This window comes from Macrotis lagotis, chromosome 7, assembly GCF_037893015.1.
Source record: "Macrotis lagotis isolate mMagLag1 chromosome 7, bilby.v1.9.chrom.fasta, whole genome shotgun sequence".
NCBI classification, from domain to species: domain Eukaryota; kingdom Metazoa; phylum Chordata; class Mammalia; order Peramelemorphia; family Peramelidae; genus Macrotis; species Macrotis lagotis.
In genome coordinates, this window is record NC_133664.1 from 45343024 (window position 1) to 45370613 (window position 27590).

A 27590-nucleotide genomic window follows, 5' to 3' on the forward strand; every position below is an offset into this window, starting at 1 on the left:
GTCCAAGAGCAAAAGATAGAAAGAAATTCTAATCAAACTACCAAATAACTATTTTACTGAGCTAGAAAAAATAATAAAATAATTCATCTGGAGCACAAAAAGGCCAAGAATATCAAGGGAATTAATGAAAAAATATGTAAAGGAAGGTGCCTGGCTCTACCAGATCTAAAACTGTACTATACAGTGGCAGTCATCAAAACTGCCTGATACTGGTTAAGAAAAAGAGTGATGTATCAGTGAATTAGGACAGGTTTAAAAGAAAGAGTAGTAAATGACTATAGTAATCTATTGTTTGACAAACACAATGACATTAGTTTCTGGGATAAGAATTTGACAAAAATTGTTGGGAAAATTGGAAAATAGTATGGCAAAATCTAGGCATAGACCCACATCTCACATCCTATACCAAAATAAGGTAAAAATAGTTACAGGACTTAGACATAAAGGGCAACAACATAGATAAATTAATGGACCAAGAAATATTCTATTTATCAGATCTATGGAAAGGGGACAAATTTATGACCAAACACAAATTAAAGTACATTATAAACTGCAAAATGAATCATTTTGACTATATTAAATTAAAAAGGTTTTCAGTAATAAAATCAATGCTATGAAAATTAAAAGGAAATCAGAAAGCTGGGAAACAATCTTCACAACAAAGAGTTCTGATAAAGGTCCTATTTCTAAAATATGTAGAGAACTGCATCAAATTTATAAGATTATAAGTCATTCTTCAATTGATAAATGGTCAAAGGTTATGAATAGACAGTTTTCAAATGAAGAAATTAAAGCTGTATATAATCAAATAAAAATTCTCCAAATCACTTATTGCAAAATGCTCCAAATCACTTAATTGCAAATTAAAACATCAATGAAATATTATATCACACCTACCAGATTGGCTAAGATGAAAAAAAAAGGGAAAATGATTAGTGTTGGAGAGGTTGTTGGAAGATTGGGACATTGTTGTGGAGTTGTGAACAGATCCAACCATTCTGGAACTATGCCCAAAGAGCAATAAAAGTGTTCATTCCTTTTGACACAGCATTTTCAATTCTATGCCTATATCCAGAAGAAATCATAAAAATGGGAAAAGTCCCACATGTTCCAAAATATTCATAGCAACTCCTTTTTTAGTGCCAATGAATTAGAAATTGAGAAGATGCCCACCAATTGGGGCATGGCTAAACAAATTATGGCTCATGAATACTATGAAATATTATTGTTCCATAAGAAACCATAAAGGGTTGGACTCTAGAGAAGCATGGAATGAATTACAAGATCTGATGCTGAGTGAAGGGAACAGAACCAAGAGAACAATGTATACATTAACAACAACATTGGGAGATGTTCAACCTTGAAGGAAGCAGCTCCTCTCAGCAGTTCAGAGAACTTGGACAGCCCTAGGAGACTGACTGTGGACAATGCTCTCTCCATTCAGAGGAAGAAAAACAAAACAAAACAAAAGCAAAAATAAAAAACAACCTTCAGAGTCTGATGAACACTTTATAACATTTTTTCTCATATATTTCTCTTTCTCTTAATCCTAATTCCTCATACCAAAAAATGACTAATCTATAAACATGTTTATCAAAAATATGTATGTACAATGTTAACTGCTGTTAACTGCATTAACTGACTGTTCACTACTGAGGGGAGGGGGGATAGGGAGGGAGGGTGGAAGGAAATTTTGTAACTTAAAAATATACATATACATATGGATGAATGTTAATAGATGAACTTTTGGGAAAGAGAGAGTGAGGGAGACAGAGGCAGAGAAGAGAGAGAGAGGGGAAAGACAAAAACAGAATGACACCAACAGAGAGACAGAAATAGGAGCAGACGCAGAGACAGAGACAGTGACAGATAGATAGATAGATGGGGGGGCAGAGAGAGAGGCAGAGAGGCAGAGATGGAGAGAGGAAAAGCACATAGTGTGGACAATTCCACTTACCATCCCCTTTAGTAAGCATAGATCAGAAAGTCCAGATTTGATGAGAAATGGGAACCCTGACCCTGATGTTCCTCTAGTCCTTAGTTTTGGGCATGCTTCTTACAGAATTAATGTCTCCTCTAATGGAGACATTAATCTATCTATCTATATCTATCTATCTATCTATCTATATCTATCTATCTATCTATCTATCTATCTATCTATCTATCTATCTATATCTATATCTATATCTATCTATATCTATCTATCTATCTATCTATATCTATCTATCTATCTATCTATCTATCTATCTATATCTATCTATATCTATCTATCTATCTATCTATCTATCTATCTATCTATCTATCTATCTATCTATCTATTCCCAGAGCTGGTACCTCTCAGGACACTTATGACTCTTCTTGTTCCATTTCACTAGCCCTAAACACTGGGCTGCCCTGTCCCTGCACAAACTTCAGAGGCAAAGCAGTTCTGTCTCTAATTCTCCAAGATAGTAGGGAAGAGGAGGGGGTGATTGAATGCAATGAGTTGTGAAGTGAGGGAATTCTTTCTGGCTGCTCTAGAAGGGGATAAGATCAACTGCTAGGGCCATGGGCCAGGATAGATTGGCATTCTAGAGAGTAGTTCAGTGGACAGGAAGCCTGTTGTCAGGTTCCTTCAAGCTCAAACAATGGTTGGAAAAAGTCTGAAGGATGTTGTAAACCCACTTAAGAGGTGGTGCCCTTGGACCTGGGACGACCCAAGTTCAAATTAGCCTCAGATATTTAGTGTTTGTCCTTGGGCAAGTTACTTCACCTCAGTTTCTTTATTTGTAAAATGGGAATAATCCAAGAACCTATGTTGCACAAAGAAGACCAATGAAAATAATCTTAGGAAAAAGTGGCACTATATATATGCTATAGAAATGTTTATTTCCTCCCTCCCTTCATGAAGCCTTCCTCTGTTATTCCTAGCTATGTAGATAGACATTGTACCAAAGAATCATCCTCTTATTCAAACCTTTGGTTGTTTGTGCACCAAGATTCCAATACACAAACTTTCTCTAAGGTATAACCAATAAAAAACAACACAACAGAAATACATATGGAAAAACCATTTAGGAACATCAGATCCCTATAAACTTGCCACAGAATCCTAAAGATGTCTAACCAGGTTCTTAATCTTTCTCTTCTAACATGAATGGCTATAGCAGAATAATGAGCCAGCTGCTAACACCTGGAAAGGAGTCTTTCTTTTCCTAATTCTTAATTGCCCACTGCAAGCAACTCCAGACCAGAAGATGCAATCCTCAAACTACTGCATAGATTCTATTTTTTTTTTTTTTGCAAGGCTGTAGGGTTAAGTGGTTTGCCCAAGGCCACACAGTTAGATAATTATTAAGTGTCTGAGGCTGGATTTGAACTCAGGTACTCCTGACTCCAGGGTCGGTGCTCTATCCACCGCACCACCTAGTTGCCCTACTACATAGAATTCTGCCTTCGCTCACCCATGTTTAGATGCCCTGGCTTTCTGACTGTGGTGGTGTCGGGAAGATAACTGGAGACTAGACTTTTTAAAAACCATATTTTTTTTTGATTTTTAATTTATATTTATTTTATTTTTGTAATGACACTTTTTATACATTAATAAAATATTCTTGTTTAAGAGTAAACATAATACCCCCTCCCCCCAAAATATAGACCCTCATGAGCAATAGAGGAAAAAATTCAAATTCTAATAATAATAATAATAATAATAATAATAATAATAATGATAATGATAATAGGGGCAACTAAATGGAACACTGGATGGACCACTGGCCCTGGAGTCAATAGCTCCTGAGCCCAAATCTGGCCCCAGACACCCAACAATCTCCCAGCTGTGTGACCCTGGGCAAGCCACCCCAACCCCACTGCCCTGCAAAAACCAAAAAAAAAAAACCCCAAATAAAATAAAACAACAACAACAATGATGATGATGATGATGATGATGATAATAATAATAATAATTATTATTATAAACAGTAGGGGTGGCCAGTTGGCACAGCAGACGGAGCACTGGGCCAGGAGTCAGGAGCACCAGGTCCAAATCTGGCCTCAGACACCCAACAATCACCCAGCTGTGTGACCCTGGGCAAGCCACCCAGCCCCATCTGCCCTGCATACCACCCCCCCAAATTACAACAACAACAGCAAGTACAAGAACAAGAACAAGAACAACAACAATAATAATAAATGTGCTTCAGTCTGTGTTCCAACACCGCCAGCTCTGTCGCGGGCGGATCACTTTCTTTAGGATAAGTCCATCACAAAAGCTACTTCCATAATTTTCCACTGTTGCCATTGCTGATCGCAACTCCCTCCATTCATACTTCCCCACTACCATATATTATATTTTCTCTCTCTTTTCACTCTGTCCCTCTTCTTAAATGTGCTGTAGGGTAGCTGAGTGGTACAGCAAACTAATCACCGGCCTTGGGGCCAAGAGGTCCCGAGTCCACCTACCACCCCAAAGGCCCAGTAACCACCTGGCTCTGTGGTCCCTGACAGGCCATCCAATCCCAGCCCCTTGTAAGAAGTAAAAAAGAAAATGTGTTATATCTGACTACTCTCCTCTGTGGTCTACTGTCTCCTCCATCATTCACATCCTCCCCCATTCCCCTGTCCCTTTTCTCTCCTTCTTATTCTAGATGTCTACATCCCATTGAGTATATATGCTGTTTCCTCTCTGAGTCACCTCTTATGAGAGCAAAGGTTCCTTCATCCCTCCCTTCCCCCTTCCATATCATTGCAATAGCTCATTGTAATAAAAAATCTTATTATATGAAATATCTTAGCCTATTCTACCTCTCCTTTCTCTTACTCCCATTACATTTCCCTTTTAGCCATTGACTGCATTTTTACAATATATTACATCTTCAAATTCAGCTCTCCCCTGTGCTTCATCTATAAAAGCTCCTTCTACCTGCTCTATTAAATGAGAAGTTTCTTATGAGTATTATCAGTATCATTTTTCTATGCAGGAATACATATAGTTCATCATCATCATTAAGTCCCTCATATTTTACCCTTATCCTCCACTCTCTATGCTTCACCTGAGTCTTATATTTGAAAATCAAACTTTCTGTTCAGCTCTAGCCATTTTAACAGGAACATTTGAAATTCCCCTGGTTCACTGAAAGTCCATCTTTTTCCCTGGAAGAGGATGTTCAGTTTTGCTGGGTAGTTGATTCTTGGTTGCATTCAGAACTCTTTTGTCTTCTGGAATATTATATTCCAAGCCCTATGATCCTTTAATGTAGTTGCTGCGAAGTCCTGTGTCATCCTAACCACAGCTCCACGATATTTGAATTGTGTCCTTCTGGATTCTTGCAAATGTTTTCTCTTTGACTTGGGAGTTCTGGAACTTGGCTATAATGTTCCTGGGGGTTGTTATTTTTGGAGCTTTTTCCAAGGGAGATTGGTGGATTCTCTCAATTTCTATTTTGCCCTCTGCTTCTAGGATATCTGGGCAATTTTCCTGTAGGAATTCTTTAAAAACCATGTCAAGGCTCTTTTCCTGATCATGACTTTCAGGTATCCCAATAATTTTTAAATTATCTTTCCCGAATCTGTTTTCTAGATCAGTTGTTTTTTCAATGAGAAGTTTCACATTTTCTTCTAATTTTTCATTCTTTTGGTTTTGAAGTATTGTGTCCCGACTTCTCATAAAGTCAGCAGCATCCTTCAGTTCCATTCTAGATCTGAAGGATTTGTTTTCCTCAGAGTGCTTTCTTATCTCTTTTTCCATGGGGCCAATTCTGCTTTTTTTAAAGCATTCTTTTCTTCAATAACTTTTTGAACTGTTTTATCCATTTGACCTAAGCTGGTTTTTAACATGTTATTTTCTTTAGCATTTTTTTGGATCTCCTTGACTAAACTGCTGACTTCTTTTTTGTGTTTTTCCTGCATCTCTCTCATTTCTTTTCTCAATTTTGTTTTAATTTATGAAATAAAACAAGCATTTTCAAAATAACATAATAAAAATAGATGATTGTACATGAAACTGCAAATCTACAATTTGCTATTCCTTTAAAATATATAATAAAATTATCATGTATATTTCTTATTTTTCCTTTTTCTTTTTTCCCTTCCTTCTTCCTCCTCTAGGGAAGAAGAGAAAGAAGCAATCCAAAGGATGGGCTACCATTACACACACACACACACACACACACACACACACACACACAGACACAATTGTGTAAAATTATTCGGTTCTTTCTTTGGAAAGAGAGTCTGACTCCAATCTACTTTATCAGGTCTTGCCCATCAGGTCTTGTCACACATTCCAATAAACTGACTTACTAATTATTTCTTGCCCAAAGTATTATACCTCCCATTTCTATGTCTTTGCATAGGCAGGTTCCATGTCCAGAATGCCCTCCATCCTCATAGAATTTCCAGTTTCCTTTAAAGTTCAGCTCAAGTGATACTTTCTACAGAATGTATTCTGATTCCTCCAGTTAGTATCAACTCTCCCCCTAGAATTTTTTTGTGTAAATATTATTTCCCCCAGTAGAATATCACTTTCTTCAGGGTAGAAATGATTTCATTTTTATCTTTTTTTATCTTTTCATTTCATTATCATTTCATTTCATTATCTTTTCATTTTCATTATTGAATGAATAAATGACAAGTTAGCATCTAACTATCTAAAGTTGAAGTTAATATGATGAATTTTTTAGAAGAAATAAGCCATTATACTTGGGTTAAGAAAAATCAACATCATATATACAAAAGTGTGATGCATTACTAGGGACCAGTATCTTTCTTTTTTTTTCTTGATCATGATTTATTTTATATTATTACAATAATTTTGTTATAAGAATAACATCCCCCCCCCAAGAAGATGAGAAACCTCAAGAATAGTGAGAGAGAGGGAGAGAGAGAGAGGGAGGGAGGGAGGGAGGGAGGGAGGGAGAGAGAGAGAGAGAGAGAGAGAGAGAGAGAGAGAGAGAGAGAGAGAGAAAGAATGTACATCAGACTGTGTTCAGATTTCAATGGCTCTATCTCTGGGGTGAGTTGTTTTCTTTATCATAAGTCCACCAGAGAAGTTGCTTCAATATTTTTCCCACAGTTGCTATTACTAGCTGTATTTCCCTCCACTATATTCCTCCTCACTCTCATTTATTCTATTCTTTCTCTCCTTTCATCCTAGCCCTGTCCAATAGTATGTTGTAACTGATTACCCTCTCCAACAATCTTCCCTCTCTTCTATCTCCTATTCCCCCTTCCCTCTTATCCCATTCCTTTCCTCTCATTTTTTTCCTAGGGTAAAATAGATTTCTATACCCTATTGTGTATGTTATATCCTCTCTGAGGCAATTCTGATGAGAATGAAGGCTCACTGATTCCCCCTTGCCTTCCTCCCATTCCACTCCTTTGAAAAAGCTTTTTCTTGACTCTTATGTGAAATTTCTTAGCTTCTTCTTCATTTCCTTTCCTTTCCTCCCAGTACTTTCTTTTATCACCCATTGACTCCATCTTTTTACTATATTATACCATTATATTCAGCTTCTTCCTATGTCCTGTCTATATATGCTCCTTCTAACAACTCTTATAAATGAGAAAGTTCATGTAAGTTATCAATATCTTCTTCCCATGCAGGAATACAAAGAGTTCAACATCATTAGGTTCCTCATAGTTAGTCCTTATCATCCACTCCCTCTATGGTTCACCGGAGTCCTGTGCTTGGAGATCAAACTTTCTGTTCAGCTCTGGTTGTTTCTATAGGAAAGTCTGAAGGTCCCCTGTTTCACTGAAAGTCCATCTTTTCCCCTGAAAGAGGCTGTTTAGTTTTGCTGGGTAGTTGATTCTCAGTTGTAATACAAGATCTTTTGCCTTCTGGAATATCATATTCCAATCTTTACGAACCCTTAATGTAGATGCTGTCAGATCCTGTGTAATCCTTACTATGGAGCCTCAGTAGCTGAATTGTTTGTTTCTGGTAGCTTTTAGAATTTTCTCTTTGATTTGGGAGCTTTGGAATTTGGCTATATATTTTCCCAGAAGTTTGTCTTTTGGGATCAATTTGAGGAGGTAATTGGTGAATTCCCTCAATTTATATTTTACCCTCTATGTCTAGGCTCTCAGGGAAATTTTGCTGTACTATTTCTTGAAAAATGAAGTCTAGGCTCTTTTTCCTGGTTGTGACTTTCAGGTAGCCCAATAATTTTCAAATTATTTGTTCTGGATCTGTTTTTGAGGTTGGTTGTTTTTCCAGTGAGATATTTTACATTTTATTCTAATTTTTGACTTTTTTGGAAGAGTTTTATTTCTTCCTGATTTCTTGCAAAGTCATCAGCTTCCTTTAGTTCCATTCTTCATTTGAAGGAATTATTTTCTTCAGAGAGCTTTTTTTAATCTCCTTTTCCAGCTGGTCAATTCTGTTTTTTAAGGCATTCATCTCATTTACCTTTTAAAAAGTCTTGCTTTTTCCATTTGACCTAAACTGGTTTTTAACATATTTTCTTCATTTTTTTATTTCTTTCACCATGCTGTTGATTTGGTTTTCATGATTTTTCTGCATCACTATCATTTCTCCTCCCAATTTTTCCTCCACCTCCCTTAATTGATTTTCAAAATCTTTTTTTGAGCTTATCCATAGTCTGAGCCCATTTTCTATTTCTCTTGGAGGTTTCAGATATGGAAGCTTCATTTTGGTCATCATCTGAGTATGTGTTTTGATCTTCCATGGGACTAAAGTAATTCTCTATGGTCAGATTCTTCTTTTTCTGTTGTTTAATCATTTCCTCTGCCCAAGACTAATTTACAGCACTTCCAAGACTTTGGGTTTTTTTTTGGGACACCCCACTGGGACCTTTATTCATCCAATGTCTTATGCTCTCTTGCCTGTGCTTTGATATGTAGATGACCACAGCACTACCCTCTGCCCTGGAGCTGTAAGGAGGAGCCCTGCTGGGTTATCTTAGCATGAAAGCCCAAACTGCAACCTGGATCTGAGTGTGGGCAAACAACAGAGTCCTGCCCCCAGTGAGAGCAGAGATATTTCTGCTTTCTTCCCTGGCTCCCTTACTGTCTGTGGGCTGTGCTCTGGAGGTACAGGCTGGTTTCTCCTGATTCTTGCTGCAGGTTTTGTAGCCTGTACTCTTCACTCCACACTCATTTTGATCTAGCTGAATTCTCTCCCCACCCCTTCAAGCTGTTCCTGGGCTGCACTGCAACCGGGGCTTTTTCTAACTCCCAGTCCTGGTGAAACACACCTTTCCCACGGAAATTATCTAAGTTATCTTGGACTGGGAAAATGCATCACTTAGTCTTTCTGTGGGTTCTGCTCCTCTAAATTTTGGCTAGAGTCATAGGCTTTTGCAGTTTCCTGGGGAAGGAGTTCCCAGGAAATGCTGCCTTCACACCACCATCTTGGCTCTGCCCCCAAACCATATCTTTTTTAAAAAATATAATTTTATTGAAATATTTTGTTCTTAAATCACCTCAATTTTCCTTTGAATCTCTTTCCCCTCTTTCCTCCCAAAGAGCCATTTTATATAAGAAAGAATTATTAAGGAGAAAAAAGAGGAACAAGAGCAAAATCTATCAAGATTAAAAAGAAATATGAAAATCTATATGTAATGTTCTAAAACTCCGGATCTAGGAATTCTGTATTTTGGTGAGAAAAGAGGCTAGAAAGTTCAAGTCAGAAAATTTTAAATTAAAAATTGTCATTATGATTTTCAAAATCTTAGAATTTCACATCATTTTTCCAAATAAATGATGAAAGCCTCAGAAATTTGTAATTACTGGCTTAGCTATGAATGGATAAGCCAAAACAGCTCAAATCTTGTTTCTTGCAAGAAATGGTCTCCTGATTTTCCCCTCACCCAGTCCTTTACTCCCCCTGCTAGTGCCTCCCCTCTAAATTTGTATGTATATAGTCATTGGCACATTTTCACCCCCATTAGAATGCAAGGTCCCTAAAGGCAGTGTTTTTGTAACCTGGAAGTTTAGCACTGTGTCTGGTAAATATGTAATAAAAACTTGTTGACTGATGGATTATCAGCCTCTATATTGTAAAAGAGACAATCTGCTTACAATCTAAGCAAAATCAAATGAATTTTTCACATTGCAATATATTACTCAAGATTTTCTCTACCCCCAAGACACTCAGAAAGCTAATTCAGCTTCTACTGTCAACAAATTGTGAGTCAGAATCCTTTCCAAATTGTATCAGTGCTCCACCAATGCATTCATTTTTCCTGATTTGTGTTAGAGCTCTAGGTGGTACAATGGATTTGGGATCAGTAAGACTTTATTTCTAATTTTGTCTCAGACACTTATTATCTGTGTAGCCATATGTAAGTCATTAACCTCTCAAGCCTGTTTCACATCTGTTAAATGGGAATAAATATAGCACCTAGCTCTCAGGGATAATGCGATGAAATTTGTAAAATGCTTGGCAAATCTTGAAGCGCAAGATACAGGCTACTATTGTTACTGTGGTAAGTTTCAAGCAATTACATTTAGTTAATTAAATGTGTTAATAGAATTCTAATAAAAATTATAAATTTGTTGATATCCCCTCAGAAATCTATAGATCATTTTCTCACTGATACAGGCACCCATCATCAGTGGGAAGAGCTGATAAGTTGCGCAATAACTAATGCCAGTTAGTGGTCAAAATTCCATTTCTTTTGCTTTCTAGCTGATAAAATCCAGCCTCCATGATGACTTCCATTGCTTACTCACCAAGAGTGTACAGGATGCCTCTGGGACCCCTGGAAGAGCTGGCATTCTCGGACAGGTCACCTTCATGGTGCTGCTGCTGGGCTCTGACCAATCAGAATCCTTCTCTGTCTGGTCCCCTTTGCCTTTTTGCTTCCTTATGATCTGTAATGGTGGTAACAAAAGGTGACAAGTTATTGGAAGGAATCCTTTTTTCCCTTTGAAGCTTTAGGTGTTGATTGTAGTTATTAAATAAATTTTGGGTATTTGCTCAATGATACAGGAATAGTGGATTCTTAGGTTTCCATTTCTGTCTCTGTCTCTTTTTGTATCTTGGTCTGTATTTGTCTCTGTTGGATGCTTTGGACTAGGGGGGCCTGTTGGTTTAAAGACACTGTATCAAAAATATAGCAACATGTACCTTTTGCACTATGGTAGTGGCGAGCTCTTCGATCAGCTCCTCCTTGTGTTCACGTAGATAACTAGCTTCATTTTGCTTGTCCTAAAAGAAGGCAGACTTTTACTCATAGTGTAGTTGGTAGACATATAGACATATCACAAAAAGGCTCACGCAAGGAATTTACAACATATTCATTGTAACAGATTGGATTAAAAATGGTTTTCAGTGCCAATAGGGAGGGTAGTTTTCTTAATGTAAGGGAATCTACTTCATGGATGATGCCACTGAATGACATACTTTACAACTGGGCCAATGATATGGTGAGATTCTATATCTGAGTGCATTTACCAGACTGTCACCAGATGCTTCTGCCTTGGAAATAGCCTCTTCCACAGCCTCTTCAGCAACACGCAAGGCCACAGCCAAAGTATCCATCATACTGTGTCCTGGTTAGGAAATAAAAATGCATTCATTGTTATCATTTCTGAGTGGCAATTATACTTTCAATTATTGATTATTCTTTTACTTCTTTCCTCAGATGAGCATTAGAAGGTCCTCTTTTATGAATCATAATGATTAACATTGGAAACTGACAATGAAGAAGGCAGTAAAGTTCAGTGGAGGTAAGTTAGAGGCTTTTGGTCAAATATCTGAGTCTATTACTTAGTATCTTGAGTAACTTTGGACAATCTGCTTATTCTCTTTGGGTCTTGGTTTCATCATCCACAAAATAAAGATTGGACTAGATCAGTGGTATCAAACTCAAATAGAAACAGATCTCCATGGTTATATATTGACTAAGAACACCACAAGTTAATATTACCCATGTTGTATCATATTTTTATTTATCTAGTTAAGCACTTCCCAATGACGTTTTCATCTGGCTTAGGAAACACTTGGGAGTTTTGAGCTACTTGAAGTCTGATCTCTGGATCTGACCTGTCTCTAAGGTCCTTCTGTCTCTAAATCTATGATCCCATGATTTGTAGAATATTAGACTTTAGATACTGTAAAAGATTATATAAGAACACTAACCCATTTGAAAATGGACTGGCCCATAAATAAATTGGAAGGATCTGTACAAGTACAGAGGAAAGGTTATTTGACTTCAGATAAAACAAGCAAGATAGAAGTTAATTTTTTAAAAACATTTTTCTTTGTTTAAAAGCAGTGTATTAAAATTAAAACCATCATATTTTCTATTATTAATAACAATAAAAATAAAATAACTGGTGTTTATATAGTACTTAAGATTTGAAAAACTTTTAAAAAATATAATTTCATTTGATCTTGACAAACAACACTGCAAAGTAGGTCTTCCTAATAAACCCATTTTACAGATGAGGAAACAAGTTCAGAAAGGATAAGTAACTTGAAAAGGATCGTATAACTAGTGAGTGTTAGGTGCAGAAGTTAAACCATTATCTTCCTAACTTCTAGCTCAGTACCCTCAACATATTTTTTACTAGGGGGTGTCTATCTGTGATAGGCCTTAGAGTGGGCATGAACTTTGTATCCAAATATTTGTGGATTTTCATATGGAAGAAGATTTACTCTATTTGGCCTCAGAAGTCAGAATCTGGATCTTAAAGAAGAACTTTTATCTGGTCAGGGATTTCCCTGATAAATGGTCATCTAGTTTCTCCTTGAAGATTTCAAGGAAGAGGGAACTTCTACTTCCAGATTTTATTATAGCTGGTTAAGAATCTGCCTCTTTGCAATTTCTGCACATCAATCCTAACAACCTTTTAGGCCTAAGCAGAACAAATCTACTTTTTTTTTGTACAGAGGTTTAAGTAGTAATAGTACCATTTTTAAAAGGAATATTACCTTCAGATTGCCGGTAGAATGTAGAATCACTACCACTAATGCTTCCTTCATTCTCCAGGCTTGGTTCCAAAAAGCTTCCATCTACAACAAAATGAGAAAGAAAAAGGGACTCAACAAATGTTCTCATAAAGCCTCAATGAAGTGGATCTTAAATTTTTTGCAGTGGTGGAATAAATTAGTTAATTTACCATTTACCAACTTATCTTCACAGTTTCTAATGTGAAACCCCTTTCTTTATATCAAACAAAGTTAAGGAAAATCAACAAAACAGCATTTGATGTCATATGGAACATTCTATTCCTGTATTCTCTCCCTGTCTTGCCAGGCCCCTCCCCGCCCTCAATCTTTACCAAGAGGAAAACCTTTTATTTCATCCTCTCTACAGGATGACAATGACTACTACTATGACTATAGCAATGATGACTACTACTACTACTACTACTACTACTACTACTACTACTACTACTACTACCACTACTACTACTACTACTACTACCACTACTACTACTACTACTACTACTACTACTATTACTATTACTACTACACTGCTGCTGCTACTACTCCAACTACTACTATTTAATGATAATAATTCATATTTAAATAGCATTTTTAGGTTTGCAGAGCATTTTAATCTAAGTGATCTTATTTGATCCACTCAACAACCAAGTAAGCTATTTGGCCATTATTTTACAGATATATAAATTGAGAATGTGAGAGATTGAATGACTTGTTCCCAAGTGACACAATGAGTTACTTTTGCAGGATTTGAGCCCAAATGTTTTGTAACTCTACTTACCACATCATGCTTCTTCTCAAGATGTTTTAAGTATTGTTTTTATTTAGATAACTATTTTCCTGTCCTAATTTTTCTCTGTTGCAATAAATATCTATATACCCATGCCTCTCTGTCAGAAAATCTATAGTTTCTTACACTGTCATAATCTTCCATCATATTCATATGTCACAATTTATTCAGCTATTTTACAATCAATGAATACATTTTAAAATTTAGGTGAAATAGTTCTGATAAATGTCTTTTATCATGTAAATATAATTTTGTTTCTAATTATTAATTGCCACAAAAAATTGCCATGAATATGAATATTTTGGTATATGAAGGAACTTCTTTTTTTGCTTTCCCTGGTGGATGTAACCAGTAGTGGAATCATTAAATCTAAAGGTATGAAGAATTTAGTGACTTCTCACATAATTACAAATTATATTTCATGAAGGTTGGATCAATTGATAACTCCAATAGCATAAAAATGTGCTTGCCTTTCCACAACCACTGTAACAATGACTATATCCTGAAGGCAGAGAATATTTTTCATTTTACCATTGTATTCCCAACATTTAGATTATGCCTTACACATATTAGATAATAAATAAATCCTTGCAGATTAGAATTTGCTGGGTATAAGGTAAAATCTCAGAAGAGTTTTCATATGAATTTCTCTTATTATTAGTGATTTGGAATGTTTTCCACTTAGTAATAATTTGCATTTCCTCTTCCAAAATTGATTTGTTCATATAGTTTGATCACATCAAGATGCGATGTTTAGTCTTGTGATTGGTATTACTAACCTGTATGTCTTGGATATCAGACATTTGTCAGAGCTATTACATGCAAATTTTTAAACCACGTGACAAGCTTATTTTCTATCTCTAGATCCAATGATTTTCTTTGACACCTTAAAAATTTATGTAGAGACATTGCCAATTTTTCTTCTATAATAATTTTTCTTTTCCATAGCAAGAAGCTAAAAGGTGCTTCATTTTCTTTACTTCTGAAGATATTGTTCAACAGGTTCAGCTATGTCTGACTCTTCATGACTCCATTTAGAATTTTTCTGGCAAAGATACTGGAGTCATTTGCCTTTTCTTTCTCTAGCTTATTTTATAGAGAAGAAAGTAAGGCAAACAGGATTAAGTTACTTGACCAGAGTCATACAGCTAGTAAATATTTGAAACCAGATTTGAACTCAACAAGATGAGTCTTCCTAACTTGATGCCCAGGACTTAATCTACTGTGCCATCTAGTTGCCCTACACTTGTAAAGGTGCGGCTTCTATAATTAGGTCATCCTATTTGGGTGTTATTGGTGTACAGTGTGTAAAGCATTAGTTTTAACTACTGTTATTTGCAATAGAGATATACTGCTAAATTTCCCAATAAATTTGGAGATAGAACATAAACACCTCTTTTGCTTACTGTTTTTTGTTTTATCTCTCTAGAGAGTTAAGATATAAACACCAGGAAAGAAGAGACAAAATTATTCCTTTTTTAATAAATAATGGATTTTAAAAAAACCTTAGTAAATCAGGGAAAAGTGTTTAAGACATTAGTCTAAAGCTGTTTTTTGCCAATTGCTTTCAAATAATAATATAAATAATAATGTTATCAGATATGGAACTTGTACGGGGCTCCTATGTTCCATTGCTTTTGGTCCTTGTTTACTTTGTTCCAGTGATCCAATTTTCTATTTTTTAAAACTAGTATCCAATAGCTTTGTTGCTCACTATTTTATAATTGTGTGTATCTGTCTCTGTCTTTGTCTCTGTTTTTCTTAGTATACGGAATTTCTGTATCCAAGGCCAGTTCTCTATCCCCTGTAATAGGCTGCTATTCACCACTCAATCTCTCTCTTTATCTTTTGCTTATATTCCTTGCAAATATATGTGTTTATGTATTTATAGAAACCAAGAGCTCATGCTTTTTACATACATATGTTATATACTTATATATCTACAAATAAAATCCAAGAACTAGTGTTTTTCAATAAACACTGCATATAGTTATATTTTTTAACCATGTTAAAGAGGGACACTTGCATGACTATAGTTTTCAGTGTTTTTAGAAAAACAATGTGTTCTATATTCTTGAATTATTTTTCTTTTTCTGTTGATATAATCATAAAGTATCAATTTTTAAATGCCCAATTATACTAATTATTTTCCTAATATGGATTATTCTTGCAACTCTGGTTTAACTACAACTTGATCATATCTAGTGATTTTAAAAAATATATTTCTGGGGTTTCTTTGCTATAATTTTATTGAAAAATTTTCATCATTATTTGTTAATGAAAAGTGCCCAGACATTTTCTTCCTCTGCTTTATCCCTCCATCATCTGGATCATATTTGTTTCTTAAAAAGAGTTTATATACTATATTCTTTCTCATAAATAATTTCTGTGACATAGGTATTAATTGCTCTTTAATTTGAGGATACGCACAAACTCATGTGGTCCAAGTGAATTTATCACTTGTTGTAATTATATATATATATATATATATATATATATATATGATTGAGTTTTTTAAGTTAACTATTTTCCTGTTTCAGTACTTTATAGTACTTTATGGTACAGTGGTTAGATTGCTGGATTTGGAGTCAGGAAGACTGGAGTTTGAATCCTTTCTCAGACACTAGCTAGCTACATGCTCTTGGGCAAATGACTTAGCCTCTCTCAGTTTCAATTTCCTTATCTGTTAAACAAGAATGATAATAGTGGCACCTATCTCATAGGGATATTATGAGGATATACTGAGATAATACACATAAAGTACTTTTCAAACCTTAAAGTAAACTATAAATGCTAGTGATGATTATTTTCTTTATGCTTCTATAAATATCAATTTCTTTTTAATTTTCAGTTATGCTAGAGTAATTATTTCTAATTCTTTTTATTTCCTCACTTTTGTGAATTCACCTTGATCATTTCTTATTCTTGTAATTCAGTTTTATCTCCTATTTTAGTTTAATTAATATTTTGCTTTTTTAATTTAAAGAAAACTAGTAATATTTATATTTTTATAGTTTTAAAATTTTATCTATTTGTCCTGCAATTTTAATAATTCCCTTTGAACTTTTCTGTTTCCTAGCTTTGAAAAATTCTGTGCTCATTTATAAATATTTATTTTCAGAGATTTAATTTATCTTTTGAAGATTGTTTTAGCCCACATCTCCAAAAGGTTGATGTATCTTACTATTTGAACTCTTTAACATATTTACTGTTTTTATTATTCCTTCTCTCACCCACTTATTATTTAGTATATCACTCCTTCTGTACCTTTTAATCTTGAAGAGTTGTCTAGAGCACTGAAAGGACACCCACAGTATGTGTGAGATAGAGCTTAAATACCAGTCTTTCTGAATCTGAGTTCACCTATTAGACCATGCTACCTCTCACATGCTACTTATTCTCTACTTATGTCTTTATCTTTTGCTTATATTCCCTTTATTAATTGCTATTTTTGATTGTGGTTTTTTTGTCCTTAAAGGAAAGATGGGATTAGTGTTTCTGCCCTTTTGCATTTTTAATCTGTCATGCCCTGGCATAAGCAATTTATTTAGTTTTTCCTCTTCTAAGAAGTATTGTTTCATCATCCTTCTTCTTATTAATATACCCTTTTACACATTTCTGAAATCTAATCTCGCACATGCTGTACATTAATATGTTCATTCTTTATTCTATGTTCTTCATATAAGGTACCTTTGAGAATATAAGTGTTTTTCAACATCATCTTATTAGTGCAAAGAATAGCTTTCCTCTACTCTTCTCTCTCTGTTTCTCCCTTTCCCTTTTTTCTCAACCAGAAGTACTACATCATGAAGGAGGCAGTGTGATTTATATAAGTCCCTCAATTATTTTACATTCACCTATGTACACCATTACATCCTGGATGCTGGATATTCTTCTCCCTGCCTAGGATGTGATCCTCAGAAATGTGAATTCTTAGGTAGTAAAGGCAATCTCCAGATGTGCTCACAGTCTCACAAATAAAACTCATCATGAGCCTTCACTGTTCTCTTTACCTTTCTGGGAACACACCTCAAAATCCTTTGAACAATTCCCTTTCTATGAGAGCTCATAGTCTCTGCTCCTTTCCCTTGGTTCCCTAGCCCACCCCATTTCTTCTCCCAACTGCTCTTTCCCTACTTTCTCATAGCTGCTAAAGCAGAGTAAGAGACTAAAGAAACTACTTCCTAGTTTCTTTTAAAACCCAGGCTAACTGCCAATGTAATTGCTAGTTCTAGCTTCTGCTCTGACCTGAATAACTTTCCTTCACAACATCTTTCTCCAGACTAAAAAAAGTCATCATTAAAAGAGTACGAATTCTAATCCATAGAATATTATTTAAAATATTCCTCCTCCTCTGCTCTTAACTCTATTGAAACTAAGAGATCATTAGTTCCTTAGATCCTTAGATATTCTTTCTTTGTAGTCTTTTAACAATTAGTAGTTTAAAAAAACCCTCTACTATATTATTATCCAGTAATAGAAGCAAAAGAGCATTGATTTCATTGTGGAATCTTTTCTTATTAAGATATATACTTCTATTATCTTTCTCTTGCATGAAATGTCTACATGCCATTATTCCAATCAATGGGGTTTCTTTTCTAGAAATTACTCCCTTTTGTTTAAAGTTTCTCTATTAAAATTAATGATTGGTTTCATTTTGGGCGGGGATATATTATTTTGGGGGTTGATTTTTTAAAAATATCACTTCATTTTTCTTTGATTTCTTATAGGCAAAGACTACTGCTGGGTTATTCAGATTGATTTTCTTTCATAGCCAAAGGTCTTTCTCTTGAGTGTTTGCAATAATTACTGATGCAGAAATTCTGATATAAGAAGAAAATGTACCTCGATGTTTTAAAATTGAGTCTTCTCTCTGTTGACACTCTATTTATTTTATCTATTTGTACTTTGCTCTCAGTTTCTAATACCCTTATGCAATATTCTTTTTCCTTTTTTTGCTTGATGGGACTTTGGATTTTTAATTCTTGGCATAATTTATAGGAAGCTTATTGTCTTCAAATTATCCTTTAGCATCATCAAGGTTTTGGCTTTCACAAATTTGGTATATTCTCTTTTTTATTTAGTCTTGTCATATGTTCTTCCTCTTCAGAATTTATAGTGCTAAATCTTCTATCATCTTTGTCAGATCCTTTACTATTTGGAGAATTTATACAGCCTACATTCTAAATTGTATGCTGTTTATTTTATTCATCCTTTTTCTAGGAATTATGATTTCCTTTCTAAATTATGCTCTAATTTCTATCCTTTTTTCTTTTGATATTACTTTTATATGTTTCTATTCTCAACATTTCCAGGATTATTGTATTCCATTTCTTTGGAGATTCAATATGAAATAATGTCTTGCTTTATTTTTTTATTAATGAATCTTATAGTTACTTTTATTAATTACTTAATATCAATTCATTGTGTTGAGATTTTTTCTTTTTGTTTATTAGTTTTACTATTGATTTTTCTGCATTGCAGCTGGATTTATATTTGATCTTTCTACCTTGACTTAATTGACTTCTGTTACTCTCATTCTAGATAACATTATTTTGCCTGGATTCCTGCTTAGTAGAAACTCTACACATAGATTGAACATCTGGTTTGATCACCTTCTATCCCTCTTGATGGTTCTTTTTAAAAAAAAATTCTCTAGACAATTTTATATTGCTGATTTCCCCTTCCAATCCCAGGGGACATTTTCTCAATTCTGGGTCTAAGTAAGTTAAATCTATTCTTCTTGTTCAAGGGTGACAGTGGGTGTCAGAATGGATCATTGCCCCAAATAGGGAGTACCATACATCTAAAACTTGACATGTAGGACAAATCAGTTGTCTTGGGCACCAGGCCAGGCTGGGAATTTCAAGATATAGCAAGACTTTCCTACAAATCTTTACTGTTGTTTTAGGCTTTACCTTGTGTGAAGGAAGTTTATCTCTTTTTTGTCACATGATTTTAATTAATTTGAGTAATTCATTTCCTATTGTTTTTGAGGTGGGTGAGGATTGAAGGTTTGCTGATAATCAACCACTCAATTTATACTCAATCAGAATTCTTCACCATTTGCTTTAAAAACAACCTTCTGAAACTACAGGAAGATATAGACAGCAAAACTCTACTAGTGGGGGACCTCAAACTCCCACTCTCAGATTTAGATAAACATAATCATAAAACAAACAAAAAAGAAGTTAAGGAGGTAAATATATTATTAGAAAATCTAGATATGATAGACTTATGGAAGAAATTAAATGGAGACAGAAAGGTATATACTTTTTTTTCTGAAATACATGGCACTTACACAAAAATTGACCATGTACTAGGGCATAAAACCCTAATGATCAATTACAGAAAAGCAGAAATAGTGAATATATCTTTCTTAGATCATAATACAATAAAAATCATATGCAATATTGGGCCAGGGAGGTATAGATCCAAAACTAATCGGAAACTAAATAACCTCATTTTAAAAATGAGTGGATCAAAACAAATCATAGAAAAAATTAGTTCATCCTATGAAACAACATATCAAAACCTATGGGATTCACTCAAAGTGACTGACAGGGGATATATTATATCTTTAAATGCTTACATGAATAAATTAGAGAAAGAGGAAATCAATGAACTAAAGATGCAACTAAAAATTAGAGAAAGAACAAATTAAAAATCCCCAATTAAATACCAAATTAGAAATTCTAAAAATTAAAGGAGAAATTAATGAAATAGAAAGTTAAAAAAAAACTATTGAATTAATAAATAAAACCAAGAGTTGGTTTTATGCAAAAACTCTGGTCAATTTGATTTTAAAAAAAGAAAGAAGAAAACCAAATTGCTAGTATCATAAATGAAAAAGGTGAACTTACCACCAATGAGGATGAAATTAAAGTAATAATTCAGAATTATTTTACCTAACTCTATGCTAATAAATTTGACAATCTAAGTGAAATGGACAAATATTTACAAAAAAATAAGTTGCCCAGGTTAAATGAAGAGAAAATTAAATACCTAAACAATCCTATCTCAGAAAAAGAAATTCAACAAGTTATCATTGAACTCCTAAGAAAAAATCTCCAGGGCCTGATGGATTCACAAGTGAATTCTATCAAACATTTAAGAAACAATTGGTTCCAATTATATATAAACTCTTTCGGAAAAATAGGTGAAGACGGAACTCTGCCTAATTCTTTCTATGATACCAATATGGTGCTGATACCTAAACCAGGAAGAGTTAAAACAGAGAAAGAAAATTATAGACTTATATCGCTGATGAATATAGATGCCAAAATCTTAAATAAAATCTTAGCAAAATGATTACAAGTTATCACTAGGATAAGACATTATGACCAAGTAGGATTTATCCCAGGAATGCAGGGTTGGTTCAGTATTAGGAAAAGTGTTAGGTTTATTATTTTATAATCAATTATTCTATCAGAAATCATATAATCAAATCAATAGATGATGAAAAAGTTTTTGACAAAATACTGTACCCATTCCTACTAAAAACACTAGAGAGTGTAGGAATAAATGGACTATTCCTTAGAATAATAAGCAGTATCTATCTGAAACCATCAACAAGCAGTATATGCAATGGTGATAGGTTAGAGGCATTCCCAATAAGATCAAGGGTGAAACAAGGATGCCCATTATCACCACTACTATTCAGTATTGTATTAAAAATGTCAGCTTCAGCAGTAAGAGAAGAAAAAGAAATTGAAGGAATTAGAATTGGGAAGGAAGAGACAAAACCCTTACTCTCTGAAGATAACATGATGGTATACCTAGAGAATCCCCCAAAAAATTATCTACAAAACTACTGGAAACAATTAGCAACTTTAGCAAAGTCACAGGATATAAAATAAATCCTCATAAATCCTCAACTTTTATATATATGACTAGCAAGATACAGAAGGAAGATCTAGAAAAAGAAATCCCATTCAAAGTACCCTCAAACAGTATAAAATACCTGGGAGTCTATTTGCCAAGTCAGACTCAGAAATTTTTTGGAAACAATTACAAAACACTTCTCAGGCAAATTAAAATCAAATTTAAATAACTGGGTAAACATCAACTGCTCATGGATAGGTCGGGCTAATATAATAAAATTGACAATTCTACCAAAACTAAACTACCTGTTTAGTGCCCTACCAATCAAAATTCCAAAAAATTACTTTAATGAGTTAGAAAAAAGTTGTAAGTAAATTCATATGGATAAATAAAAAGTCAAGAATTTCCAGGGATTCAATGAAAAAAAGTGAAAAAGAAGGTGGCTTAGCCCTAGAAGATCTAAAATTATATTATAAAGCATCAGTCATCAAAACTGTCTGGTATTGGATAAGAAATAAAGTGGTGGACCAGTGGAATAGACTAGGTGCAATAGCAGGAAAAGATTATAGCAATCTGCTCTTTGATAAACCCAAAGAGTTCAGCTATTGGGATAAAAACTCTCTCTTCAATAAAAACAGCTGGGAAAATTGGAAGTTAGTATGGAAGAAAGATTAGACCAACACCTCATACCCTATACCAAGATAAGATCCAAATGGATACAGGATTTAGACATTTAAGAAACCCAATATTATAAGCAAACTAAAAGATCAAGGAGTCAAATCCTGTCAAATCTATAGAAAGGGAAGTGGTTTATGATCAAGGAAGAGATGTGAGAACATCACTGAAAACAAACTACATGATTTTGATTACATTAAATTAAAAAGCTTTTGCACAAACCAAACCACTGTAACCAAGATCAAAAGAAATGTAGTAAACTGGGAAACAATCTTTTCAACTAGTGTTTCTCACAAAGGACTCATTTCTAAAATATACAGAGAACTGAGTCAAATTTTTTAAAAAACAAGTCATTCCCCAATTGACAAATGGTCAAAGGATATGTAAAGGCAATTTATAGATGAGGAAATCAAAGCAATCCAGAGTCATATGAAAAATTGCTCTAAATCATTACTTATTAAAGAAATGCAAATTAAAGCATCTCTGAGGTACCACCTTAGACCTCTTAGACTGGCCAATATGACCAGAAAGGCCAATGATCAGTGTTGGAAGGGATGTGGGAAATCTGGACACTAATACATTGTTGGTGGAGCTGTGACCTCATCCAACCTTTCTGGATAGCAATCTGGAATTACACCCAAAGGGCAACAAAAATGTGCATACCCTTTGATCTAGCACTACAGGGGCTATACCCTAAAGAGATGATGAAAAAGGGTAAAAACATCACTTGTACAAAAATATTCATAGCACCTTGTTTGTGGTGGCAAAGAATTGGAAATCAAGTAAATGTCCTTCAATTGGGGAATGGCTTAACAAACTGTGGAATATGTATGTCATGGAACACTACTGTTTTATTAGAAAACAGGAGGGATGGGAATTCAGGGAAGCCTGGAGGGATCTGCAGGAACTGATGTTGAGTGAGATGAGCAGAACCAGAAAAACACTGTACACCCTATCAGCAACATAGGGGTGATGATCAACCTTGATGGACTTGCTCGTTCCATCAGTGCAACAATTAGGGACAATTTGGGGCTATCTGTGATGGAGAATACCATCTGTATCCAGAGAAAGAATTGTGGAGTTTGAACAAAGATCAGGGATTATTAGCTTTAATTTAGGAAAAAAAACCCATTATCTTATTACATAATCTTGCTATCTCTTATACTTTATTTTTCTTCCTTAAGGATATGATTTCTCTCTCATCATATTTAATTTGGATCAATGTATACCATGGAAACGATGTAAAGACTGGCAAATTGCCTTGTGTGGGGGGTGGGGGAGGGAAGTAAGATTAGGGGAAAAATTGTAAAACATAAAATAAAACCTTTAAAATGAAAACAATAACAAAAACAAAAACCCAACCTTTTGTGACAGTAAAACTCTTTCAAAGTGATTAAAACAAAATGTTTTACCAATTGTACCAAATAACATACGATTTATTTAAAAAAAATCCCTTGCATCTTCAAATTTGTACTCTGCATTGAACAACATTATAAAAAACAAACAATTAGAAGGTTGTGATTATATACTAAGTGAGATAGGAAAGGACTGTGTTGGTGACAGCAGCTCAATTGCAAAATGCTTCACAATAATTTTCATTTTTCTTTCAACTTAACACATGCAGAGAAGTATTTTGAAGGGATTGTCTCAAATAATTATATTTTCACTTTGAAGTTTTGAGAGCCTTTAAATGAGTTATGTTTTTTGTCTGTAAATGCTTCTCTAGTTTTGAAACTCTTTCAAATCTGGTAATAACAACATATATCAACATCACTGAAAGTCAGCCCAGCTTGGAGGTAGCTATTGTTATAACTTGTGTTTCTTCTGTAATCAGTATTTGGTTCATAAATTGGGTTCAAGGATGCTTGTTTTATCTTCAGAGTCTTAATTTGATACAATATTTTTGTTTTCCTATTTTTTTTCAGACATCCTGCTATTACCCAAATACCTTTCATGGACACTGGTGTAAAAATACAATAAAATAAAAACATCAAGATTGGTAATTAGCACTGACTTTTTTCAGAAATTCTATTGACACACATCAACAATCAAGTATTTGTGTGCTCCTTTTAAGGGAACATCATCACTGATTGGGTCGAAGCTCAGTATGGTACAGTAAGAATAGCATTATCTGTGGAATTTGAGGAATTGTGATAAAATCCTGTTTTTGGCATTATCTATGTGACCCTGGGTAAATCACCTTATCTTTCTGGGCTTCTGTTTTCTCATTTATAAAATAAGTGCATTAATAGGCACAATAAGTCTTCTGCTTCTTTGATCTAAGACCAATAAGAAATTAACTTTACAGTAATGTTATAACTTGAATCTGCTTCCTGGAACAGACTAGCACACTGTAGAAATTGACCCAGGAGAACAAAGCAGAGGGGACTACTTGGGTGTTTATCTTTCCTTATAACTTTTCAGGGATAATTTCATAGAATCCAAAGAGTTCTCTGGAACACAATTTGAGAAACACCATACAATCATCAGTGGTTACTGCCCATCAAGCTAGTCATGTCAATTGATTTTTATTTTTATTTGCTTTTTGTTTTTTATTATTTACATTGTTTTATTGTCTGTTTAATTTTTCTTTTTAGGTTTTTGCAAGGCAATTGGGTTAAGTGGCTTGCCCAAGGTCACACAGCTAGGTAATTATTAAGTGTTTGAGGCCGGATTTGAACTCAGGTACTCCTGACTCCAGGGCCAGTGCTCTATCCACTGCGCCACTTAGTTGCTTGTTGTTTCATTTTTTAAAAATATTCATTTATTTATTTTCAATTTTTCCGCTAAGTTTGCTTTCCTCCCCTGACCCCCCTACTGTTTCCATGGCATACATTGATCTGTTGAATGTGATAAGAGAAAATCATCCTTAAGGAAGAAAAATAAAGTATAATAATATAATATATTAATATAATGTAATACTATAATAATAAATAATATAATAATAAAATATAGTATAAGAGATAGCAAAATTGTCATTTGATTTTTAGAAAGCACTGTGTGACATAGGATTTGGCTCATCAAATTTGCACTGGCTTCTTTCACACTGATCAAGGCCATGACATCTCTAGTTCTTTCACCTATTCTCCATATTGTTAGCCTAAGAGAACTGAAACATTCCATATACAATGACAAGAGTTTCTCCTCACCACTCCCAACACATACAGCCTAAGGGAAAATATAGAAACAGAGAAGAAAGGTGAATTATAGTACATGATTATTATCTTTTGAGAGAGAAAATTGTTTTATGTATTGATTTAGGGAAGTCACTTAATGCCTATTGGAACTGTATAGATATGGACAGTTAGGTGTTGCAGTGGCCAGAGCACTGGATCTGAAATCAGGAAGACTTGGGTTCAAATTTGACCTCAGATACTTACTAGCTGTGTGATCCTGGGTAAGTCATTTAGCCCTGTTTGCCTAAGTTTCCTTATATATAAAAACAAACTGGAGAAGAAAATAGCAAACTACTGCAAAAAAACCTTTGTGATGAAAATCCCAAATGGGAACATGAAAAGTTGCATATAACTCAAATGACTGAACAATGCCAATTGCATAGACAAGATTTGCAAGCAAAATTTTATTTTAATGGATGGTTTGAATAGAGAGCATAGCTGTCTGAACCAGATTATACTTAAATTATTCTTTGACTTTAAATTGGGAGCTTTTGTCAATAAAACATTAATATATAGGCTCTGAACTGCAGGGAAAATATGGGAGTTGGACTGAATAATCTTGAAAGTACTTTCAAACTCTAAGTCTGAAGAGTCTATGGTTCTATTTTCTTCTTAGCACATTTCAGGAAGGCTTAATTTTACTTGCTCTAAGACTTTTTGGACACTGCATGAACACACAGAAGCAGAATTTGAAATGGCCAAGAAGTTAAACATTGATCATTTTGGCCTGAATAAGAATGGATTTTTCCAAATTGAAATCAGGTGACAGTGTTTGAACACATCTTAGTAAGCTCTCTCTTTCTCTTCCCTATTTCCCTCTGAGTTTTGATTGAATACAAAATTCTTGATGATAAGGAATATCTTCATATTAGCCTCTGCCCCTGACACAATGAGAGGGAGAGGGGTAAGACTGAGGAGAGGAGAGAGGGAGAAGGAAAAGGAGACAGAAGGAGATGCACAATAGGAAAGGGGGGGAGGAAGAAGAAAAATAAATGGGGTGATAAGATACAGGTACAAATATATATACACAGACTACAAAGCAGAGTAGAAAAGTGTATGATGCACATGGTGTAATGAGATGGCAGAGGAGGAATATAAAGCAATGAGACTAACTGTAGAACTGGTCCATTATCTAATAGTCTCATTTATAATTAGACAATGCCTAAGTTACAAATGCACGGCTATCCTCATAGGACTAGAAAAAGAGTGTAGTTTCAAAGAGGATGGCTACGTCTAGAGGCAGCAACGTGGATAGAAAGCAGACCTCTGAGTCAGACAGAAGTCACATCGAATTTTATCAGGGAAAAATCCTATCATATCTCAGACACCTAGAGAAACTTGCTCTAAGTTTAAGGGCAGAAGTTGATTTGCATTTGGAGGAGAGAATTTATTTCTGCATTCTAGTGAAATCACAGCTCTGGTCTCCCCATCAAAAATGCTTAAGAAACTAAAGCAGCGTGGCTCAGTGAAAAGAACATTGAATTTTGAGTCAGAGGGTATGAACATTGGTGCTTTTGGATTAGACATTTGGTGACTCTGGATACTGAAGTAAATAAACTAACTATGAAGATCCTTTCATCTCTGAGTACTCGGAGCTTAGGATCCTATTCTCTTTTCAAGTCCTGTTCCTAAGGAACAATTTCAGAAAAATCAGTAAGAAGAGAATAAAAAAGCATAGACACTTTTCCTTTCTTGGATACAAGATTACCATGCAGCTTGGGAGCCTATATTTTGACAACCACTCTGAGAGTCCATGTGAGTTAAAAAGTTCTTTCCTATTTCTCCCTTCCCTAAATGGGTATATTATTTTTAGATGAGACAGAACTGAAGAGTGTTGAAAACACCAACAATGTGAGATGATGACAGTCAAAAGGCTTAAAACGAGATGGATGATATTTCTCCTTCAGCATCACTGCTAATCAAAACTGATTTCCCTGTGCTAGCAGAGTGGTGAAGACAATATGGTTCTGAACTGAAGCTACATTCTTTGTGTTTATTTTCCTTTTATCACTGCTCTGATATGTTTTCCCTTAGTTTCTATAACTAAAATGGCAAAAGATATAGGTAGCATTTAAGTCAAGATAGACTCAAGTTCAAATTCAGACTAATCCCTAAACAGTCTTGACCTCTGTTTTCTCCTCTATAAAATGGGGGATAATTTATTTTTCCCCTAAGCATTTTTGCAAGGATCAAATTAGGAAATCAACCTCTCTCTTTCTCTCTCTCT

General features: G+C 34.6%; 1 protein-coding gene and 1 long non-coding RNA gene across 2 annotated transcripts in view; one reads left to right on the forward strand and one right to left on the reverse strand.

Moving 5' to 3' along the window:
- The window catches only part of LOC141494560 (uncharacterized), a 151756-nt gene extending 127474 nt beyond the window's left edge, over positions 1–24282 (forward strand). The window contains exons 4-5 of the long non-coding RNA XR_012470477.1: positions 11592–11676; positions 24113–24282. This is a non-coding gene — a long non-coding RNA (uncharacterized LOC141494560). The remainder of the gene's footprint in view (positions 1–11591; positions 11677–24112) is intronic.
- Positions 1–27590, reverse strand: part of MYRIP (myosin VIIA and Rab interacting protein) — a 223310-nt gene that overhangs the window by 72571 nt on the left and 123149 nt on the right. Inside the window, exons 3-6 of the mRNA XM_074195896.1 lie at positions 12884–12964; positions 11402–11499; positions 11075–11155; positions 10678–10818 (exon numbers count right to left, since the gene is read on the reverse strand). Of these exons, the coding sequence (XP_074051997.1) occupies positions 10678–10818; positions 11075–11155; positions 11402–11499; positions 12884–12964 (401 nt within the window). The remainder of the gene's footprint in view (positions 1–10677; positions 10819–11074; positions 11156–11401; positions 11500–12883; positions 12965–27590) is intronic.